Source organism: Nicotiana tabacum, chromosome 19 (assembly GCF_000715075.1).
Source record: "Nicotiana tabacum cultivar K326 chromosome 19, ASM71507v2, whole genome shotgun sequence".
NCBI classification, from domain to species: Eukaryota; Viridiplantae; Streptophyta; class Magnoliopsida; order Solanales; family Solanaceae; genus Nicotiana; species Nicotiana tabacum.
In genome coordinates this window covers 54755305-54777486 of record NC_134098.1, presented here as the reverse complement: position 1 = coordinate 54777486, position 22182 = coordinate 54755305, and the positions used below count along the sequence as shown (strand labels likewise).

General features: G+C 34.3%; 1 protein-coding gene across 2 annotated transcripts; it reads left to right on the top strand.

Annotated features, from left to right (window-relative positions):
- The first annotated feature begins 6811 nt into the window (after positions 1-6811).
- Positions 6812-13205, top strand: LOC107783976 (E3 ubiquitin-protein ligase RGLG3). 2 transcript variants are annotated; one of them, XM_016605006.2, is made up of 11 exons: positions 6812-7529; positions 7910-7994; positions 8079-8219; positions 8314-8427; positions 9086-9183; positions 9278-9357; positions 9433-9538; positions 11409-11536; positions 11622-11748; positions 11859-11915; positions 12819-13205. In XM_016605006.2, exons 1-11 carry the CDS (start codon positions 7287-7289, stop codon positions 12900-12902), a joined length of 1263 nt encoding a protein of 420 aa, XP_016460492.2. In that variant the 5' UTR covers positions 6812-7286; the 3' UTR covers positions 12903-13205. The 2 variants fall into 2 exon arrangements, with proteins under 2 accessions (XP_016460492.2, XP_016460496.2); XM_016605010.2 differs by having other exon boundaries at positions 7453-7606.
- The last annotated feature ends 8977 nt before the right edge of the window (positions 13206-22182 follow it).

Below are 22182 nucleotides of genomic sequence, written 5' to 3'. Positions count from 1 at the left end.
TTGTTGCTAATCTTTTGAGAGGGTAATAATTTCGTTTAGGAGAGGTTGGGGATAATTAGAGGTCGAGATTCCTAGGCTTCCTATTCCAAATTAAAGAACTCAAGAACAAGTTATCAAAAGAAGGTTAATTAAAGGGAGTCGGGGGTCAGATTACAAGTAGAAAAAGTTGTAGATAAATATTAAAGTTTTCAAAAATTTTAAAAAAACTACACACATTCAAATTATTTTAAATTTCTATTTCCCTCTTCTTTCCCCTCTCTACTTTTTCTTCTTCTCCTTCATTCTCTTCCTCGTTCTCTTATTTTTCTTACTTACTTTCTTCTTTCTCTTCAACTTTCGTTGTTGCGGTGCTGGTTCGTCTATGTCGTCTTCTTCTTCTTTATTTTCTTCCTTGTCTTTTTCTTCTTTCCCTCTTCATCTCATTTTCATCTTCTTCTTTTTTTTTCTTTTTTTTTTCTTCTGGTGGTTTAAAATATCTATATATATATTAAAAGAATAGAGTTACCATCAGAGGTGGATGTAGCGTACTAGCTACGGGTTCAACTGAACCCATAACTTTCGACGCGGAGTAAAAATTTGTATGTAAAAATTCATTAAAATTACAAAAATAGTATATATGAACCCATAACTTTAAAAATATAATGGGTTCAATGTTAAAAATCTTAAAATTGAACCCATAGGATTTAAATCCTGGATTCGCCTCTGAACTTACCATATATGATTAACATTGTGGTTAAGCCAAGTGGCAAGCTAATAAATGCCAATAATATATGGTAACTTTATTCTATATTTGGCTATGCTTAGTCATATATATATATATATATATATATATATATATATATATATATATATATATATATATATGACTGAATTTAAATTAAAGGATAATTTTTAATCTATAGATAAGTTTTTAAATTTGAATTAAAGTAAAAAATAAATTTATCTTTTGGTATCATCTATATATATATATATATATATATTAAAGGAATAAAGTTATCATATATAATTGACATTGTGGTTAAGCCAAGTGACAAGCTAATAAATAGCAATAATATATGGTAACTTTATTCTATATTTGGCTATGTTAGTCAAATATATATAAAACTGAATTTAAATTAAAGGATAATTTTTAATTTATAGATAAGTTTTTAAATTTGAATTAAAATAAAAAATAAATTTATCTTTTGGTACTTAATTCGGTTTAATGATCATATGCAATCATGTTAGGAACTTTTATTATCTTTTCTAATTATTTAAATATTACTTCGCCTCTGGCAAAAAAAAATAATAATAATAATAAAGCTACTCCATATAACTATAAAACTCTTTCACATCTAAACCCATATAATCAAAGTTCTTTAAAATACTATAGCTAGATTTGAATAAAGAAAATTTCTTTTAAAATAAATATAATATATAGGGTACACGTCTATGTTTATCCAGATAACAATAAAGAGTTTAAAAATTAAATAAAAGTTTACTTACATATATAATAAAGTTAACCTACATGCTAGAGAAAGAAACATCACAAAAATCGGTCAATATTCAAAAAAAGTTATTTTTTTTTTCTTTTTGAAGAATGTTTGTTTGGCGAGTCAATTTGTATAAATGAACATCAAACAAATAGCAAAACTTTGGCTATACAATTGCTATCATTAATTTCAATTTAGCACCTTCTAGGAATTGAAGGATATAAGCTGAAATCTCTTTATTTAGCTGCAGTCAAGCCAACATTGCAAGGGTATAATACTTTTTCCATTGAAGAATATTAGTTGTGAATTATTAGATTATATGAAAAAAAATTCACGAATTTCAACAAGAGGGATATTAGTTTCTAATTGATAGTTTCCATATCGATTTTCAAGTGTAACAAAATATATATTTTAAAAAAATAAAATTGGTATGACGTGATTTTTAAAAAAAAATATATAAATAAATTATTTTGAAATGGGATTATTTTTTAAAATGTAATATAATTTTTAAAATAAAAGGATAAGATATTTTTGAATTTTAGTAGAGAGTTTTTAAAAATTATTATAATAGAAGTCATATCATGGATAAAATAAAGTAACAAAGATCTTATGGAATATTTACATAAAAATCTGGCTAGATTTATATTTTACTTTTTATAGCTGATATACATAAATGATATACCGACAACACGTGATTATACACATATTACATATGAATTATATATAAATCTATATCTATATCTATATTATATTAAAAAGAGGGCAGTGTGCATAGTGGTTAAGCCAAGTGAAAAATTAAAAGGAAGCCATTTGACAATTTTAGGACAACATTAATAACTAAAAACTATAAATGGAATATAATTAACGGAAGTAGTTGAATGAAATAGATCTTAGACATAATTTAAATATATCTTAGACAAATCTTATCTATATATCTGTATCTTTATCTATATATTGATCCATTCATAGATTTTCTTCTATATTAACTAGAAATATAGAGGTAAAGAATTATTTAAAAAACTATAATAAAAAAATAAAAATATAGAAAGATGTAAATTGAGATAAACTATGCCTATTTATATTTTGGAGTAAGTTAAAATATAAAATAAAACTAAAATTTACTTAAGATATTAAAGATTTGATGACTTTAAAAATTAAAAAATTTCAAGCACCAAAATAAGATCTTACATAAACTATACAAATTATGTATAAGGTACGAAAAAATTAAATAATCATTTAAATATTTCAATAACAAAAATAATAAAGTCATATTAATATTGAAAAATCAAGCAAATGAATATATTAAACGTAAATAAATATTTTTTATATAATTAAAATATCTAAACTAATGATTCTAACAAGAATTAATTTTTGGGGTAAGAACAAATCTTAACCACTCGGAAAAATGGCAAATGGATTACTATGCGAAAGAATATACATAAAGTACAACTAATTCTGCTTCTTATATATGCTTAAATTTAAATTTAAATAGTGAGAGGATATAGATATCTATATCTATATTATATTAGAAAGAGGGTAGTCAATATTAAGCTAAGTGACTTACTGAAAAAAATGACTTGGGTACTTTTAGGATAAAATCTAAAAATATTTAGCCAAAATTTAGTAAGAATTAAGGCAAATCAATTTAATTTAAAGTTGTAAATCAATTCAGGTTGACTCCTATTCTTATTGTAAATAGATTCCAAAACTTAAAAAATAAGAATTTCCATTTTAATAATTATTTACTAACCACGTGATTTGTTTTCTTCCATTTCATAATTTTTTTATTTTTAGAAACATTATGTAAAAAGAATGATAGTGGAACTATTGTTGTAAGAATTTGAGACAAGACCCTTTTCTACAAAAATTATGATAAGAAAAATCATACTTTGAAATTTGAGTAATTTAGTCAAAGTTACCAATGAAATAATTTTTATTTTTATTTGTATTGTATTAGAATAAGCATGATAAAAATAGATATTAAATTTAAACAAGCTAATGTAATAATATTAAGTGTCGAATAATATAATAGCAACACCAAGGAACAAATAGAGAAAAAAATCAAAAATTTCATCATACAAAAAAAGAAGGATAAAACTTATTTAAATTTGACATGAGAAAATTTTGTTTAAATATGGTAAGAAATGACATGCATGTGGATAAGGCCATATAACCAAAGTCAAACAGATAAAAAAAAATTAAAAGTATTGAATAATAAAATAAATTAGATATAATGTGAGGATATTTATACATAGAATTACTTTAGAAAATAAAATCAAGTAAGTATACACAACTTAAAAATATTATTAAAAATTTAAGTAATTTAAGAATTTCAATTAATAGTTTAAAAATAAAATAAATATTTAATTTAATTTTAAAAAATTACATATCTATCTATATTATATTAAAAATAGTAGTGGATAAAAATATTAAATAAAGTCAAAAGTTAATAAAAACTCACATGAAAACGTAATAATATTATATATTAGATAACGTTATAACAAAAGTAAGAAAAATAATTAAAATTCAACTAAAAGGAAAAGACTATTTGAACTTGCGACTAGAAAGTTTTTAAAGTTCTTATGAGAATGCTCAAAATACAGATATGACAATAGAATTAAAGTCTTGCTAGATAAAGAAAAATAAAAATTGATACCATATTAAAAATTTAAGTATACTACATAAATATCTCGCGTAGGTAATTTTAAAAATTAAAAAAGCCAAATCTGTATCTTATAACTAAAGAGAAAAACAATTCATTATATGTGATGCAAAAATAATTATAAGACATTTCAATAGATTTGAAAAATTATAAAAGAGCTTATGTATTAATTTTTAGACTAATTCAAAGTTATATTTTAAAATAAAATGTGATATTATTTTGAGCATAGGTAAAATATTTATCTAAAAAGCTAATTAAAATTTCTTAGTAGGGAAGAGAATGTATAAAGAGGAAAATAGAGATAGTGCGAGGATACTTATATTTTAAATTTATTTAAAAATAAATAAATTAAATTGTTAATAATATTCAAAAATATTATTGGTAGATTTAAATAATAAAAGAGTTCCGAGTATGAGGATAATAGTGTAAAAATATATTATATTTCAAGAATAAAAAAAATTATATTTATTGATTATTATTAAAAGGGTAATAAGCAAGACATTAAGTCAATTCATAAGCTAATAAAAGATCACATTACAATATAACAATATTAAGTAATAAATAATGCAAAAACTATAAGCAAGGAACAATAAAGAGAGAAAAAAATTGTCTAAAAATGTAGAAGGATAAGAATTATTTGAATTTGAGATGAAAAATAAAGTGGTAGTAATAATATTTTTTTAAAAATAATATGATTTAATGTGCTCAAACTAAACAGATCACAACATTATATATTTAGTATTCTTTAATATTGAGCGTAAAGCAAAATACAAATGCCAAAATTAAGGGTTGGGTTATTACAGATATAAAACAAACTTATCCACTATGAGATTTGAAAAATGACTTCATGTCGTTCTTTTTAATTAATATCTAATAATTATTTATAATTTCTATATCGAAGGTTTAATTTTAAGGTTATTTGCATATAATCCAAATAACTCAAATCATAATTTGACATGGTTCATGTTCGCGCATCGCGTGGGTACTAATACTAGTACGAGAGAAAGAGAAAAATGCGAAATTTTACAAAGTGAGTATTTTGCAAAACACCTCTCGAGATATTTTGAGACATCCCCATAAATGAGTATTCTACAAAATATCCCCGGTATGTTTGAAACATCTCTAAGGATATTTGAAACATCCCGGATGTTTGAAATATCTCAAGATATTTCTTCTATTTCTATCTTTTTTTTTAGTGTTGTTCTCATTGATCTCAGATGGAGGATAAGTAGATATTTGAAACATCTTTGTAAATGTTTGAGGATAAGGAGTGGTGGGGGATAGAGGGGAGTGTTGCGAGACGGAGGAACAAAGGGTGGATAGAGAGGAGCGTTGCGAGACGAACAAACAAGAGAGGAGGAGGAGTGGCGGGACGAGGAGGAGGAGGAGGGGAGGAGTGGGAGGAGGAATAGGGGTGTAGCAGGAGGGGACTTTACGTAAAGAAAAAAAATCTCTCTCTCTCTCTCTCTCTCTCTCTCTCTCTCTCTCTCTCTCTCTCTCTCTCTCTCTCTCTCTCTCTCTCTCTCTCTCTCTCTCTCTCTCTCTCTCTCTCTCTCTCTCTCTCTCTCTCTCTCTCTCTCTCTCTCTCTCTCTCTCTCTCTCTCTCTCTCTCTCTCTCTCTCTCTCTCTCTCTCTCTCTCTCTCTCTCTCTCTCTCTCTCTCTCTCTCTCTCTCTCTCTCTCTCTCTCTCTCTCTCTCTCTCTCTCTCTCTCTCTCTCTCTCTCTCTCTCTCTCTCTCTCTCTCTCTCTCTCTCTCTCTCTCTCTCTCTCTCTCTCTCTCTCTCTCTCTCTCTCTCTCTCTCTCTCTCTCTCTCTCTCTCTCTCTCTCTCTCTCTCTCTCTCTCTCTCTCTCTCTCTCTCTCTCTCTCTCTCTCTCTCTCTCTCTCTCTCTCTCTCTCTCTCTCTCTCTCTCTCTCTCTCTCTCTCTCTCTCTCTCTCTCTCTCTCTCTCTCTCTCTCTCTCTCTCTCTCTCTCTCTCTCTCTCTCTCTCTCTCTCTCTCTCTCTCTCTCTCTCTCTCTCTCTCTCTCTCTCTCTCTCTCTCTCTCTCTCTCTCTCTCTCTCTCTCTCTCTCTCTCTCTCTCTCTCTCTCTCTCTCTCTCTCTCTCTCTCTCTCTCTCTCTCTCTCTCTCTCTCTCTCTCTCTCTCTCTCTCTCTCTCTCTCTCTCTCTCTCTCTCTCTCTCTCTCTCTCTCTCTCTCTCTCTCTCTCTCTCTCTCTCTCTCTCTCTCTCTCTCTCTCTCTCTCTCTCTCTCTCTCTCTCTCTCTCTCTCTCTCTCTCTCTCTCTCTCTCTCTCTCTCTCTCTCTCTCTCTCTCTCTCTCTCTCTCTCTCTCTCTCTCTCTCTCTCTCTCTCTCTCTCTCTCTCTCTCTCTCTCTCTCTCTCTCTCTCTCTCTCTCTCTCTCTCTCTCTCTCTCTCTCTCTCTCTCTCTCTCTCTCTCTCTCTCTCTCTCTCTCTCTCTCTCTCTCTCTCTCTATATATATATATATATATATATATATATATATATATATATATATATATATATATATATATAAAAATATACATTTTGAAGTGGGTTGGTGAATTCCAGCCTCACCATCCATCAATGCACGAATTTCTTAGACTCTACGTGTGAGGCGTGCCAATTAGTAACCCAAGATTCCAACATTTATGAACCACTCTAAGAGGAATATTTTTATGTGTTGCTAAAGGAATGATTTTTCTCTCGCTTTTGGCATAGCAAACCCCAGTGGGAGGTATTCACGACGAGCTATTAGCTCTATGATAGAGTGCTAGAGTTTGTTCACTATGCTTAATGGTGTCTGCTGTAAGGGGATGTTCAAAAGGAATTATTGAACTCGATCAGAAGTTTGGGTTAAGGCACAATGCTATGTGCTTGGAACTTCTATTTCTTTAGAAGCATGTTGCTGTTATGTTATTACCCAAAGCTCCAAAAACCTGTTTATTATTATCAATATCAATCCTAAAAATGAGTTTCATGTACATGGAGCGAGTTTTTGATTTCACACTTATAGTTTCATGGGCTCTAGAAATACATCCGCTTTTCTAATTAGTATGGAGTTGTGAATACAATTCAAATCACTGGTATATAATATAGCTCATCATAGTGTCTTTGCAGAGCTCTTAATATCGTTGAATATATTCATACATAATGGGGAATCAAGAGTCTGCCTTAAATGACGCTCACAGTGATTATTATCACCACAGCCCAGAACATGTAAGAAATGAAAATGGCTCCAATCCTCAATATCAACCTATTACTCATGCAGAAAGCTCCACGGATTCTAATTATCGAGCTCAAGTTACATCACATGCCGGAGGTTCAGATAGAGCGAACTTTCAAAGAAACCAGCAAGCCTCTTACATAGCTGATAACTATAACTCTTTGGATGAGGTTAATTTCTTAATTACTTGATCATTCTTTGCAGAGTTTTATAGAGTTCCACAGAACACCTCATGGTGGACAACATGGTGAGATCAGATTCAATGAACAAAAAATTGCAAGTTTGTATTTTTTTCCTTAACTTAGGATTGACAGATCAACTAGTATTCTGAAAGATGATCATCGAAAGCATTGGTTTCATTGTTTGAGCATTTTCTCTAGTTAGAAACTTAGAATTGACAGGTCAACTTATATTAGGCAAAAAGTCAACAATGAATCAGTTCATGTGGAGTTTCTATTTTTACTGCTTACTTTGCTAATGAACTGCAGTAGCTGGTCTTTTGAGCAATGTAATATATAAATCACAGAAAGAGTGATACTCTTATGCATAGGTTATTACCGCGTTGCGAGAAGCAGGCCTTGAATCGTCAAACTTGATTCTTGGCATTGATTTCACCAAAAGCAATGAGTGGACAGGTGAACTACTTCATTCCACTATACTATTAGTCTTAGTGTTTGTCTCTAGTTGTGGAGGCGATGGTTGAAAATTTAAGGTTGTAGGAAAGCATTCATTCAACAGAAGAAGCCTTCACTCAGTTGGTCACACAGCTAACCCATACGAGCAAGCCATCTCTATAATTGGGCGAACTTTGTCTCCTTTTGATGAGGACAACTTGATACCTTGTTTTGGATTTGGTGATGGTTAGTTTTTGTTTCTGATCCTTATTTTGTTCACAGACAATCAAGATGGTTTCGAATAGTGTTGACCATGGGTTGTTGTCTCTGTAAATTTCAGCAACCACACACGATCAGCACGTGTTTAGCTTTTACCCTGATCATCGCCCTTGCCATGGATTTGAGGAAGCTCTTGCAAGATATAAGGAAACTGTTCCTTATCTGAAATTATCAGGTTTGAGCTGAATACTGCTTTCAGAATTTCCTTTATTCAGTGGCCAGATAGCGGTAATCTATGTGGTATACAGTATTTGATATACTTGGCTGCATTTCTGAATCTTAAACTATTAGGGGGGTGTTCCATAATCTTATTATAAGGACATCTCATCCATCTTATGCGTGTCTTCAAGGACAAAGTTTAAACTGTGTTATGATAGTTTTAGTGAACCCCTGATTAATAGTTAGTGTATCTCTTTACATTGTTGAAATACTGTTGAAAATCTGAGTGGAAAAAATGGAGGAACTAACTTTTTTTAATTTTAATTTGCTTAGTGTTTTTGGCACTCGGCTATTTTATGCACATTAACCAAATCTTATATGTACACGAGCAACAACTGATGATTATGATCTTATCTTTTCCAATGTACATATATTCTTAATACTATATTAACTCTTTTTATCTCAAATGCTAAATTAGCTCTTATTTCCTACATTCTTATTATCTTCAAATATGAGGTGGTGAATTTTGAGTTTGCAAAATAGGGTCGAGTACGCCAGGAAAGTTACTGTTAAAGGAGTAATAACTAGAAAATGAATAGTCAGAGATGAGATGCTCCTGTTTGAAAGCTATATATGGATTTATGATTATCCTAACTCATCTGTGAAACATGTAGGTCCAACTTCATTTGCCCCAATAGTCAACGCCGCAATAGATATAGTGGAAGCAAATAATGGGCAGTACCATGTCCTTGTCATTATTGCAGATGGACAGGTTCATATCTCCTTGGAAATAATTTGATTCCTTTGACTTCTTCCTTGGTTCACCCCTAGTTATTCCAAATTTAAATTAAAAAAAAAAAATACAGGTAACAAGGAGAACTGACACTCCACCTGGAAGCCTTAGCCCTCAAGAACAGGCTACTGTAAATTCTATTGTTGCTGCTAGGTAAACGGGTGACCTTTTCTGGGAAGTTGATTTATAGTGCCATTCTCCTGCCTGACTTGAGATTTTTACATGCAGTGAATATCCTCTTTCAATTATTCTGGTCGGTGTTGGAGATGGCCCGTGGGATGAAATGCAACGGTTTGATGATAACATTTCCCAACGGGCATTTGATAACTTCCAGGCATGACTGAAAGACATTCTTGTGCTTTGCCTTCAATCTCTTTCGCATGTCTTCATCTGTTCTAGATATTTTTGTTATTTCATCTGGATTAAACAGCTATGTTTTTTTTTGTTATGAGGCTTACCTTTGGTCCTTTTTTCCTTTTGGCACTTAGAGATCTAAGATAAGTCATTGTCTTACCATGTTATAATACCTCTCCTTTTCTTTTTGACAAGCTTGGTTGCTGGTTATCCTTGTGGTTGACATCGACTAGGAAATAATTGACATCGATCTCCTTACTGCTCCGTGGGGGTCTTCATTCACTCTTCTCGGAAAAAAATGTTGAACTAACCTGATCCCAGTCTGTCTAGCATATCTGGGGAGAAAAAATTTATACAGAGACTGTACCTTTTCCAGTTGGAGGTTATCAGCCTGTGATTGCTAGCTGGTTCACGTATTCTAAACAGATACCACAAAAGGGATTTATTGTCGAATCTGAGGGATGAATTGGAACTGATTTCAAGTTAGGGGATTTGCGGGAACCTTCTCTAAACAGTTTGTGACACCTGTGCCCAATAAAAGCTACTGCAAATTTTAGGGATTTTTTGCTCTATTTCTTCAAATGCTGCCGGTTACCATGCTTTTGTGAATGATTTTGCTTACAACTTCTAGGCGTGCTCATACTCTCTACTCCCCACCCTCACTCCTCCAACTGCTCTTAGTTGTAAACCAATTTTCTGTCTGGAATTATAATCTGTTAGAAAAGATAGAACATAGTAACAAGCTTCTTTTCCATAAGGGTGAGAATGTGAAGATGCTAGAAAGGGAAAGCCTTCGCAAAAGACAATAAGTTGGTAACACGGAGTAGCTGTGTGATAGGCGAGATATATGGTATAGAAAAAGGGGATAGTGAACAAGTGGCACGGCCTAATGGAAGGACATCATGAAGCTACTAAATGATTTAGAAAAGGAGATGATTTGAGTGGTTGGTGATAGCAGAAGATTTTCTCTCTGTGATAAACATTGGTGTGGAGTGGATGTTTTGAAGCAGATTTCAGTAGATATATGCTACTTTTCTTTTGAATAAAACTTTAATGGTAGCTGAATTTACGAACAGAGAGAGGAACCATGGTTTTGGATTGCAAAGTTATGAGAAACTTGCATGACTATCAGGAGATGGGGGAAGTTGTCTATAAATTTGCTTCATTCCTTCAATTTTCAAGAGAAAGACAAGGATTTGTGGAGAAATTTCAATTGAAAACAACAAGGATTTGTGTTGCATTGGGGCTGGCAGGGTAATGCTGTGTCCATTTTCTCTTTTAAATCCTTTTGTACGTCACTTTTAATATGTAAGCTATCGTCAAATTGTGAACTCAATAGTTCCTACTTCCTAGGGAAGTCAGTTTTGTATTTGTTTGGACAATCATGGGCATCATTCTTGCTACTGAAATTTATAGAAAGAGAAAAAAGATCCTTGTGATATGGTTCTTTACATGTAAGGGAATTCAAAGAAATCTCATCCTCGTCTTTTGCATTGAAATCTTGCTCTGAAGTTGTGGTAGGAGACACGTAACATGTTTGGCACATGTTGGGTCATGCCAAATAGGGTAAAGCAGCTGATGAGCTTTTGGAATATCGGGGGATTCAGGAGCAGATTCAACAGAAGGAAAGCATGAGGCTAGTAGCTCATGCTACAAAATGGACTGAATTTTGCTGGGTTTTGTATAATTCCCCCTTGTTAGATACTTAGGTTAGCTTTCTGGAAGGAAATTTCCTTGCACAGTCCTACCATATGTGGGGTTCCTATAGGAGATTATTTCTTCTTCTTGCGCTGAAAATTCCAATGCTAATCAACTTCAGTTTTCCTAATTACTTGTGTATCCACTTGCAGTTCGTCAATTTTACAAAAATCATGTCTGAGCGTTCAGCGATGGAAAAGAAGGAAACAGCCTTTGCTCTTGCCGCACTCATGGAAATTCCGATTCAGTACCGAGCCACACAAAGGCTTCAATTCAGAGAGTGAGTAGAATCTATTTGTGTATATTCTTCTTGCAAGTAGAAAGCAACTACATGAAGCCTAACCTCTTCAAAATGTGTTCCTTAGAAGCAAAAGAGGCCCTCGTACAAGGCCACTTCCTCCTCCTCGTGAAGTAATTGATCATGACAGTGCAGTCAAATCATTGCCGCATCCGACAAGCTATGAACCTGCTGACTCTGGAGCTGCAGAAAGAGTAAGTGTTTATTGTATAGTTCTTGCTCTTGTTGTAAACTCATTGATCACACCAGTCTATTTCTTTCGTTCTGTTCATTTTTCTGAATAATCTTTTCCATTTTCCTTAAGGATTGTCCCATTTGCTTGACAAACCCAAAGGACATGGCTTTTGGATGTGGTCATCTGGTAAGTGAGTATAGAAGTGACACTTAGCTACTATCAGTGTTGAATTCAATCCTTAAAATCTATCCAAGGCATAATATTTTCATGTTTACATGTGCCGTTTGACCCTATAGTCAACTGGAGTATACGATTTGAGAATGTCTAAATGGCCACGTCTTCTTGAATTGCATTAACATTATGCTGCTTAGATCAATTCATTTTCCATAAAGAATGATGACAATAAGGATCTCATCTTTGAAGGTAAACAAAATGGTGGAAGTTAGTGGTCAGAGATGACACGTTTAGTTTGCAATTTGTTTTGGTTTCCCTATCCAATCCTTTAAAAGAAATCATTTGAGAGTGTCACTAAATAGTGAGGATATCATTTTCTGGAATTCCTTGCAAACGTTATTCAAAAGGAAAACAAGCTTGAATACTGGCATTCTGACATTTACATAGTGAATTACCATTCACCTACATTTCCTACTTAATCATGCATATCCTGCCAGAATAATAGAAATTAAGATACTTGTATGAAATTAAGATATCTCTATTTACTGTTCACTGCACGACTACGGTTATCCTAATGAACTTATTCACTCCAAAGCATTCTTTAAAGCTTGGACAATAAGCACATCTAACCTGTGACTTAGGAGATTCAATGTGTGCCCTATTTGAATGATCATAATGTTTAGCTCTTTCGAGGTCACTTAGTAAGGCTACTTCATCATGACCGATGAAAGGGCCCATGTTTAGTGCTTTCAATTGTCCTAGTACTCATGCTGCCACTGATTCTCATGTTCTGGATTCTCCTAGTACGTATCGTCTAATTTTTGCTATTAGCATTTGAATGTTAGATTACCTACAGCTCTTACTCATGACCGAGAAATGGCTATCAAATTTTTTGCCTTGCGTTTTCTGAATCAGACATGCAAGGAGTGTGGTGTCACAATAACAACGTGTCCTTTATGCCGAGAGCCCATTACAACTCGCATAAGACTGTACGGCTAGATGCACAGAACTATCTCCTGAACTACCGAAAATCCGCAGTTTCTCCGGGATGTCAACTAAAGACGATATTCCGGAGGTGTAAACTTTCCTTGTGCCTTGAAGAAGAGCCCTCAGGTTGTCGTCATATCATAGCTGATGTGAAATATATCAAAACTGTAAATGAGCTGTAACCTATGTATAGCTTATCTAGAATTCTTCAACTGTCCTATTTATTGTTTATGCACATTTTTAGTACCTATTTAGCAAAATGTACATAACTAAATGTATGAGAGACTTCTATGTTGATACTTGATATTCTTGTCACTGATTCTGTTACCTCTTCGTTTTTGATGAAAACAAAATTTTCCATACTACTGAAAATCGCCTACATCTTTTGGCACAATATATCCATGAGCAAACGATCTTACCTTATCTCTCTGTCTTTAATCGGCTTAACCACATAGGATTTTTTCGAGAGCAAAGGTCAGTGGTTAAGTGACTCTCAAAAGTCAGTCTTTTGTATCGTGTCGAGAAATGAGAGGGATAAGAACATTCTTAAAGAGTTTATTGTTGAATTGATCTCGAAATTGGATCTCAATAGTAGCTGTTGCCCAAAGGTGCTTTGTGGAAGTCAGTTCACAGCAGCGAAAATTCATTCAGTTGATCGACCAAAGATCAGTTCTTGCTTCTTTTTTTTTTTATTCTGCTTGTTTTGCACAAGTCTTATTTAACCATCACCGACCACTCTACTACCTGGTAAGTTGTGGCTCTCACTGGTCAAACTTTCGGAAGTTAACTAGTGAATTGCTAAGAAATATATTCCAGCTACTGAAGTTTACAGCTTCTCCAGTTCTTTCTGTTGCTGTAGGTTCAACTGTGTCATATGAGGCCTTCCTGAGATTTCTTGGAAAAGTGACATAAGGCTAAGCAACCGGTGTCCGTGCGATTACTATCCGCCAACGCTAGACTAGATTGTCAGTGTCGTACGTGAAACCCAATGTCAAGAGCAATTGAGAGAACAGAAAAGAGAATGAAAATGAAAGAAAGCTTGATTGCATTAATGAAAGCTATTACAGAAAGGCAACATGGTGTCCGGGGGAACGCCGATACAGATGATTGTTTGCTTGCTTGAAAGTTTGATTACTTGATCCCCCTAATAATGCTTAAAAAAAATAAATCAAAGTTAGAGGACTTGACATAACTAAGCTAGAGAGACATAATGGAAATACGAGAAGTAAAACTATTCTATATTTACAATAAAAAGGACTTAGATTCCTACAAGGTAGAAGCAGGTCCGTTGGCAGCAACCTTGTCTTTAGCATCAGAGTCTGCACGCGCGGCACTGTTGGCATATGCCTACGGCTAGGCGCTGGCGAGGGCTATCGATGGGGTAACACAGGCACATGCACGCTTGCCGCTTGGCGCGGCCAAGACCAGGGGACCGTCCATGGCGCTAGGCGTTGGGGGAGGCTTGCTAGAACGCCATGGGGCGCGTCCAAGGGGTCATGGGGCACGGCTGGAAAGCCGCCCATGACAGTACTAATGTAGTACTATTAATGATTGGGACAACATTATATAGGTGGCGGTTCAGATGTAGTTTTCTGGTGAGTTTTTTTTTTCTTTCTGTGAGGAACCAATAGAGGCCTACTGGTGGTGTATGATTTGAGGTTATGGTGTTGCCATGTAATGAGTGTGAAGGACCAAGGCCTTTTGTTGTATACTGGTGGTGGAGCGAGAAAAGAGAGACGATGGGAGGTTTGTTGCCTCCTCAACTTCTTTGCTAGGCTTTGTTTGATTTTCCGGTGGAGAAGGATTTTTCGCTAAGAAGGTGACTGTGTGAGGTGGCTTTTTGGAAGATGAAAGATAGTGAATGAAAGTAAAAAAATTAGTCAAATTTGCTCCTAAACATTACGAAATGGTCTGGATATCCCTCCAGGACTAAATGGGCTAAGTGGGCCCAACGGCTAAAATATTAATTTTTTTTAAAAAAATAAAATTAAAATTAGAGACAAAAAGATGTAAAAAAAAATATCTAAGGCAATGCCTTGTAAATTTTATTATAGAATTGTGACCTAAACTTTTTAATTCAAAATTTAAAGAAAAAAATATTGTAAAGAGATATTCAAAGCAATGCCTTGTAATTTTATTATAGCATTAAAAAAATATGACAATATCTTTCTTAGTCTTCCTCCCCCCTATGGAATGAGCACAACAAGGTGCTAATACCACCATTGAGAAGAAAAAGAAACTAATCAAGATGTGCCAAAATACAAGTTACATAATACATACTAATTTTTGTTCATACAAGTTACATGGTATCTCTTACAAACTTCATAAATCTTTCAAGGTCCGGAGAAATTTCCGTTGGTGGTGGCGGAAAAGTAGCTTGGTCATCGTTGCTTCCATTGTTGGGCGAAGCAGCATCCTCCGCAAGTTCAGCTAGCATTTCTTCATAAGCTTCGTCTTTCTCTAGTTGTGATTTAGCAAGTCCAAAGTTTTTTCTTTCCGAACGGATCCAATCTGTGAAAAGTATTGATTTTTCCAAGCTCTCCCTCATAGACGCTCTATAATCACCGAGTTGAAGTCTTGTTTGACTGAAAGCGCTCTCTGATGCCATTATTGAAGCTTGAATAGTTAAAATGTCTCGAGTCATCCTTGAAAGAACCGGAAAGTATTTTTCTTTGTCCTTCAACCATTGCAAAAGATTAAAGGAGCTATCGGGATTTACTTCCTCAATTCCCTGCGACAAATAAACTTCAAACTCATTTAGTTGTAAAAAAAATACTACTACTAGAACCTTGAGAACCCCTAAACCCCGCCCAAGCACTAAGTGATGTTACTCCCGCAGTTCTTTTAGAAAAACTATGGGCAGTAACAAGAGTATCAGATGGGGCATTATTTGGATTAGCAGGGTTATCGCTAGTTGGGTTAACATCAGGAGCAGGACTAATGGGTGTATCATCATCCGGTTGAGTTTCATCAAGATCAACTTCCTCATCATCATTTTCATCAATAGTATTATGATTATTAGAATAAATAGCATTCATTAATTCATGGTCTAATTGATCACCGGGCTATATTATGGCAAAATTGACTCTCGGTAAATTGTAATAAACTATTATCGCTATCAAGAATAGCAGGTGTAGGACGGATATGCGGTTTGGTTCGGGGAGCCGGGGGCATGGGAGGAGGAACAACATGACCACTAGATTCGCCACTCTTGGATTTTCCCTTAAAATAATTTTTTAAGGAAGCCATCTTAATTAATCAAGTAATAGAAAATAAATAAAACAAACAAAAACTATAATATTAATACTTAAGAGTTGGAACGAGTTTACCGAATTGACGAACAACTTGTTGAAAATTGATTATCGTTGAAGACTTGAATACTTCAATTCACCAACTTCACAATTTTTTCACAAATGGTAACAATCTCAATATTTTTGAACTATTTTTTGGAATAAAATAAGCAATAGTAGCAAGTATAGGAGAAAATTAGAGAGAGATTGTGATAGATTGATATTAATTTTGTAAGAAAAAAATAAAAGAATGAGGAAGTATTTATAGTTAAAAATAGGGAAAAGTGTAATTATAAAAAGTTTAGGGTTAAAATAAAGTTGGGGGGGAGGGGGGGGGGAGGGGGTTAAATGACTATTTTCTAAATAGCCAACGACTATTTTTGATAGCCCTGTTTGCAATAAATTTTCAACATACGAAAAACAAACTACAATCACAAAAGAGTAAAGTGATTTTAAAAACATTGCGGGTTACAACTCTGTTTATCCCTTGATTCTTCCTCCGAATTATTCTCCGTGATTCGAGGGATGGATCAACGTATTCTCGAACGTAGGATAATACAAACCTCTCTAGATTACTTGATCTCCATGAAAGTCGATCATTGTATGGATATTTTTTTTGAAGTATTTGATTATCAATAAGAACATCTATTAATCACGACATTATTTTATGCCTTGATCCCTTTGTGAATATCCTGAGAATTTATGGGATTTTTGAGACGCATCTTCAAGGGAATATGTATCCGTTTATATAGGTGTGCGTTAGGGTTTAGGTAGAGCAACCTCCAAGAAAATTTGATAGACTCCTAGGATTTCAAGAGACTTGTAGTATCTTGAATTTAGGATTTAGCTTGATCCTTTAAAATTTCAGTGTCTACAAATCCCCCATACTTCAAGGTTTGTCGAGGTGCAGGCTTGCTGAAATTTGAATACGAGACTTGAAGTACCGCACCACTCACAACAGATAATCTTAAAACTTGTAGTTTTCAATTTGCAGGAGGAAGAGATGAAGGCCAGAACTGGTCCCACTGGGCGTGCCAATTTGTTTGCAATAAATTTTTAACATACGAAAAATAAACTTTAATCACAAAAGAGTAAAGTGATTTTAAAAACATTACGGGTTACAACTCTATTTATCCCTTGATTCTTCCTCCGGATTATTCTCTGTGATTCGAGGGATGGATCAACGTATTCTCGAACATAGGATAATACAGACCTCTCTGGATTACTTGATCTCCATGAAAGTCGATCATTGTATGGATATTCTTCTTGAAGTATTTGATTATCAATAAGAACATCTTTTGATCACGACATTATTTTATGCCTTGATCCCTTTGTGAATATCCTGAGAATTTATGGGATTTTTGAGACGCACCTTCAAGGGAATATGTATCTGTTTATATAGGTGTGCGTTAGGGTTTAGGTAGAGCAACCTCCAAGAAAATCTGATAGACTCCTAGGATTTCAAGAGTCTTGTAGTATCTTGAATTTAGGATTTAGCTTGATCCTTTAAAATTTCAGTGTCTACAAATCCCCCCTACTTCAAGGTTTGTCGAGATGCAGGCTTGCTAAAACTTGAATACGAGACTTGAAGTACCCCCACCACTCACAACAGATAATCTTGAAACTTGTAGTTTTCAATTTGCAGGAGGAAGAGATGAAGGCCAGAACTGGTCCCCCTGGGCGTGCCAATTTATTTGCAATAAATTTTTAACATACGAAAAATAAACTTTAATCACAAAAGAGTAAAGTGATTTTAAAAACATTACGGGTTACAACTATGTTTATCCCTTGATTCTTCCTCCGGATTATTCTTTGTGATTCGAGTGATGGATCAACGTATTCTCGAACGTAGGATAATACAGACCTCTCTGGATTACTTGATCTCCATGAAAGTCGATCATTGTATGGATATTCTTCTTGAAGTATTTGATTATCAATAAGAACATCTATTGATCACGACATTATTTTATGCCTTGATCTCTTTGTGAATATCCTGAGAATTTATGGGATTTTTGAGACGCATCTTCAAGGGAATATGTATTCGTTTATATAGGTGTGCGTTAGGGTTTAGGTAGAGCAACCTCCAAGAAAATCCGATAGACCCCTAGGATTTCAAGAGTCTTGTAGTATCTTGAATTTAGGATTTAGCTTGATCCTTTAAAATTTCAATGTCTACAAATCCCCCTTACTTCAAGGTTTGTCGAGGTGCAGGCCTGTTGAAACTTGAATACGAGACTTGAAGTACCCCACCACTCACAATAGATAATCTTGAAACTTGTAGTTTTCAATTTGCAGGAGGAAGAGATGAAGGCCAGAACTGGTCCCACTGGGCGTGCCAATTTGTTTGCAATAAATTTTTAACATACGAAAAATAAACTTTAATCACAAAAGAGTAAAGTGATTTTAAAAACATTATGGGTTACAACTCTGTTTATCCCTTGATTCTTCCTCCGGATTATTCTCTGTAATTCGAGGGATGGATCAAATTATTCTCGAACGTAGGATAATACAGACCTCTCTGGATTACTTGATCTCCTTGAAAGTCGATCATTGTATGGATATTCTTCTTGAAGTATTTGATTATCAATAAGAACATCTATTGATCACGACATTATTTTATGCCTTGATCCCTTTGTGAATATCCTGAGAATTTATGGGATTTTTGAGACGCATCTTCAAGGGAATATGTATCCGTTTATATAGGTGTGCGTTAGGGTTTAGGTAGAGGTAACCTCCAAGAAAATCTGATAGACTCCTAGGATTTCAAGAGTCTTGTAGTATCTTGAATTTAGGATTTAGCTTGATCCTTTAAAATTTCAGTGTCTACAAATCCCCCCTACTTCAAGGTTTGTCGAGGTGCAGGCTTGCTGAAACTTGAATACGAGACTTGAAGTACCCCACCACTCACAATAGATAATCTTGAAACTTGTAGTTTTCAATTTGCAGGAGGAAGAGATGAAGGCCAGAACTGGTCCCACTGGGCGTGCCAATTTGTTTGCAATAAATTTTTAACATACGAAAAATAAACTTTAATCACAAAAGAGTAAAGTGATTTTAAAAACATTATGGGTTACAACTCTGTTTATCCCTTGATTCTTTCTCCGGATTATTCTCTGTGATTCGAGGGATGGATCAACGTATTCTCGAACGTAGGATAATACAGACCTCTCTGGATTACTTGATCTCCTTGAAAGTCGATCATTGTATGGATATTATTCTTGAAGTATTTGATTATCAATAAGAACATCTATTGATCACGACATTATTTTATGCCTTGATCCCTTTGTGAATATCCTGAGAATTTATGGGATTTTTGAGACGCATCTTCAAGGGAATATGTATCCGTTTATATAGGTGTGCGTTAGGGTTTAGGTAGAGCAACCTCCAAGAAAATCTGATAGACTCCTAGGATTTCAAGAGTCTTGTAGTATCTTGAATTTAGGATTTAGCTTGATCCTTTAAAATTTCAGTGTCTACAAATCCCCCCTACTTCAAGGTTTGTCGAGATGCAGGCTTGCTAAAACTTGAATACGAGACTTGAAGTACCCCCACCACTCACAACAGATAATCTTGAAACTTGTAGTTTTCAATTTGCAGGAGGAAGAGATGAAGGCCAGAACTGGTCCCCCTGGGCGTGCCAATTTATTTGCAATAAATTTTTAACATACGAAAAATAAACTTTAATCACAAAAGAGTAAAGTGATTTTAAAAACATTACGGGTTACAACTATGTTTATCCCTTGATTCTTCCTCCGGATTATTCTTTGTGATTCGAGTGATGGATCAACGTATTCTCGAACGTAGGATAATACAGACCTCTCTGGATTACTTGATCTCCATGAAAGTCGATCATTGTATGGATATTCTTCTTGAAGTATTTGATTATCAATAAGAACATCTATTGATCACGACATTATTTTATGCCTTGATCCCTATGTGAATATCTTGAGAATTTATGGGATTTTTGAGACGCATCTTCAAGGGAATATGTATCCGTTTATATAGGTGTGCGTTAGGGTTTAGGTAGAGCAACCTCCAAGAAAATCTGATAGACTCCTAGGATTTCAAGAGTCTTGTAGTATCTTGAATTTAGGATTTAGCTTGATCCTTTAAAATTTCAGTGTCTACAAATCCCCCCTACTTCAAGGTTTGTCGAGGTGCATGCTTGCTGAAACTTGAATACGAGACTTGAAGTACCCCACCACTCACAACAGATAATCTTGAAACTTGTAGTTTTCAATTTGTAGGAGGAAGAGATGAATGCCAGAATTGGTCCCACTGGGCGTGCCAATTTATTTGCAATAAATTTTTAACATACGAAAAATAAACTTTAATCACAAAAGAGTAAAGTGATTTTAAAAACATTACGGCTTACAACTCTATTTATCCCTTGATTCTTCCTCTGAATTATTCTCTGTAATTCGAGGGATGGATCAACGTATTCTCGAACGTAGGATAATACAGACCTCTCTGGATTACTTGATCTCCTTGAAAGTCGATCATTGTATGGATATTCTTCTTGAAGTATTTGATTATCAATAAGAACATCTATTGATCACGACATTATTTTATGCCTTGATCCCTTTGTGAATATCCTGAGAATTTATGGGATTTTTGAGACGCATCTTCAAGGGAATATGTATCCGTTTATATAGGTGTGCGTTAGGGTTTAGGTAGAGCAACCTCCAAGAAAATCTGATAGACTCCTAGGATTTCAAGAGTCTTGTAGTATCTTGAATTTAGGATTTAGCTTGATCCTTTAAAATTTCAGTGTCTACAAATCCCCCCTACTTCAAGGTTTGATGAGGTGCAGGCTTGCTGAAACTTGAATACGAGACTTGAAGTACCCCCACCACTCACAACAAATAATCTTGAAACTTGTAGTTTTCAATTTGCAGGAGGAAGAGATGAAGGCCAGAACTGGTCCCACTGGGCGTGCCAATTTGTTTGCAATAAATTTTTAACATACGAAAAATAAACTTTAATCACAAAAGAGTAAAGTGATTTTAAAAACATTACGGGTTACAACTCTGTTTATCCCTTGATTCTTCCTCCGGATTATTCTCTGTAATTCGAGGGATGGATCAACGTATTCTCGAACGTAGGATAATACAGACCTCTCTGGATTACTTGATCTCCTTGAAAGTCGATCATTGTATGGATATTCTTCTTGAAGTATTTGATTATCAATAAGAACATCTATTGATCACGACATTATTTTATGCCTTGATCCCTTTGTGAATATCCTGAGAATTTATGGGATTTTTGAGACGCATCTTCAAGGGAATATGTATCCGTTTATATAGGTGTGCGTTAGGGTTTAGGTAGAGTAACCTCCAAGAAAATCTGATAGACTCCTAGGATTTCAAGAGTCTTGTAGTATCTTGAATTTAGGATTTAGCTTGATCCTTTAAAATTTCAGTGTCTACAAATCCCCCCTACTTCAAGGTTTGTCGAGGTGCAGGCTTGCTGAAACTTGAATACGAGACTTGAAGTACCCCCACCACTCACAACAGATAATCTTGAAACTTGTAGTTTTTAATTTGCAGGAGGAAGAGATGAAGGCCAGAATTGGTCCCACTGATCGTGCCAATTTGTTTGCAGTAAATTTTTAACATACGAAAAATAAACTTTAATCATAAAAGAGTAAAGTGATTTTAAAAATATTACGGGTTACAACTCTGTTTATCCCTTGATTCTTCCTCCGGATTATTCTCTGTAATTCGAGGGATGGATCAACGTATTCTCGAACGTAGGATAATACAGACCTCTCTGGATTACTTGATCTCCTTGAAAGTCGATCATTGTATGGATATTCTTCTTGAAGTATTTGATTATCAATAAGAACATCTATTGATCACGACATTATTTTATGCCTTGATCCCTTTGTGAATATCCTGAGAATTTATGAGATTTTTGAGACGCATCTTCAAGGGAATATGTATCCGTTTATATAGGTGTGCGTTAGGGTTTAGGTAGAGTAACCTCCAAGAAAATCTGAT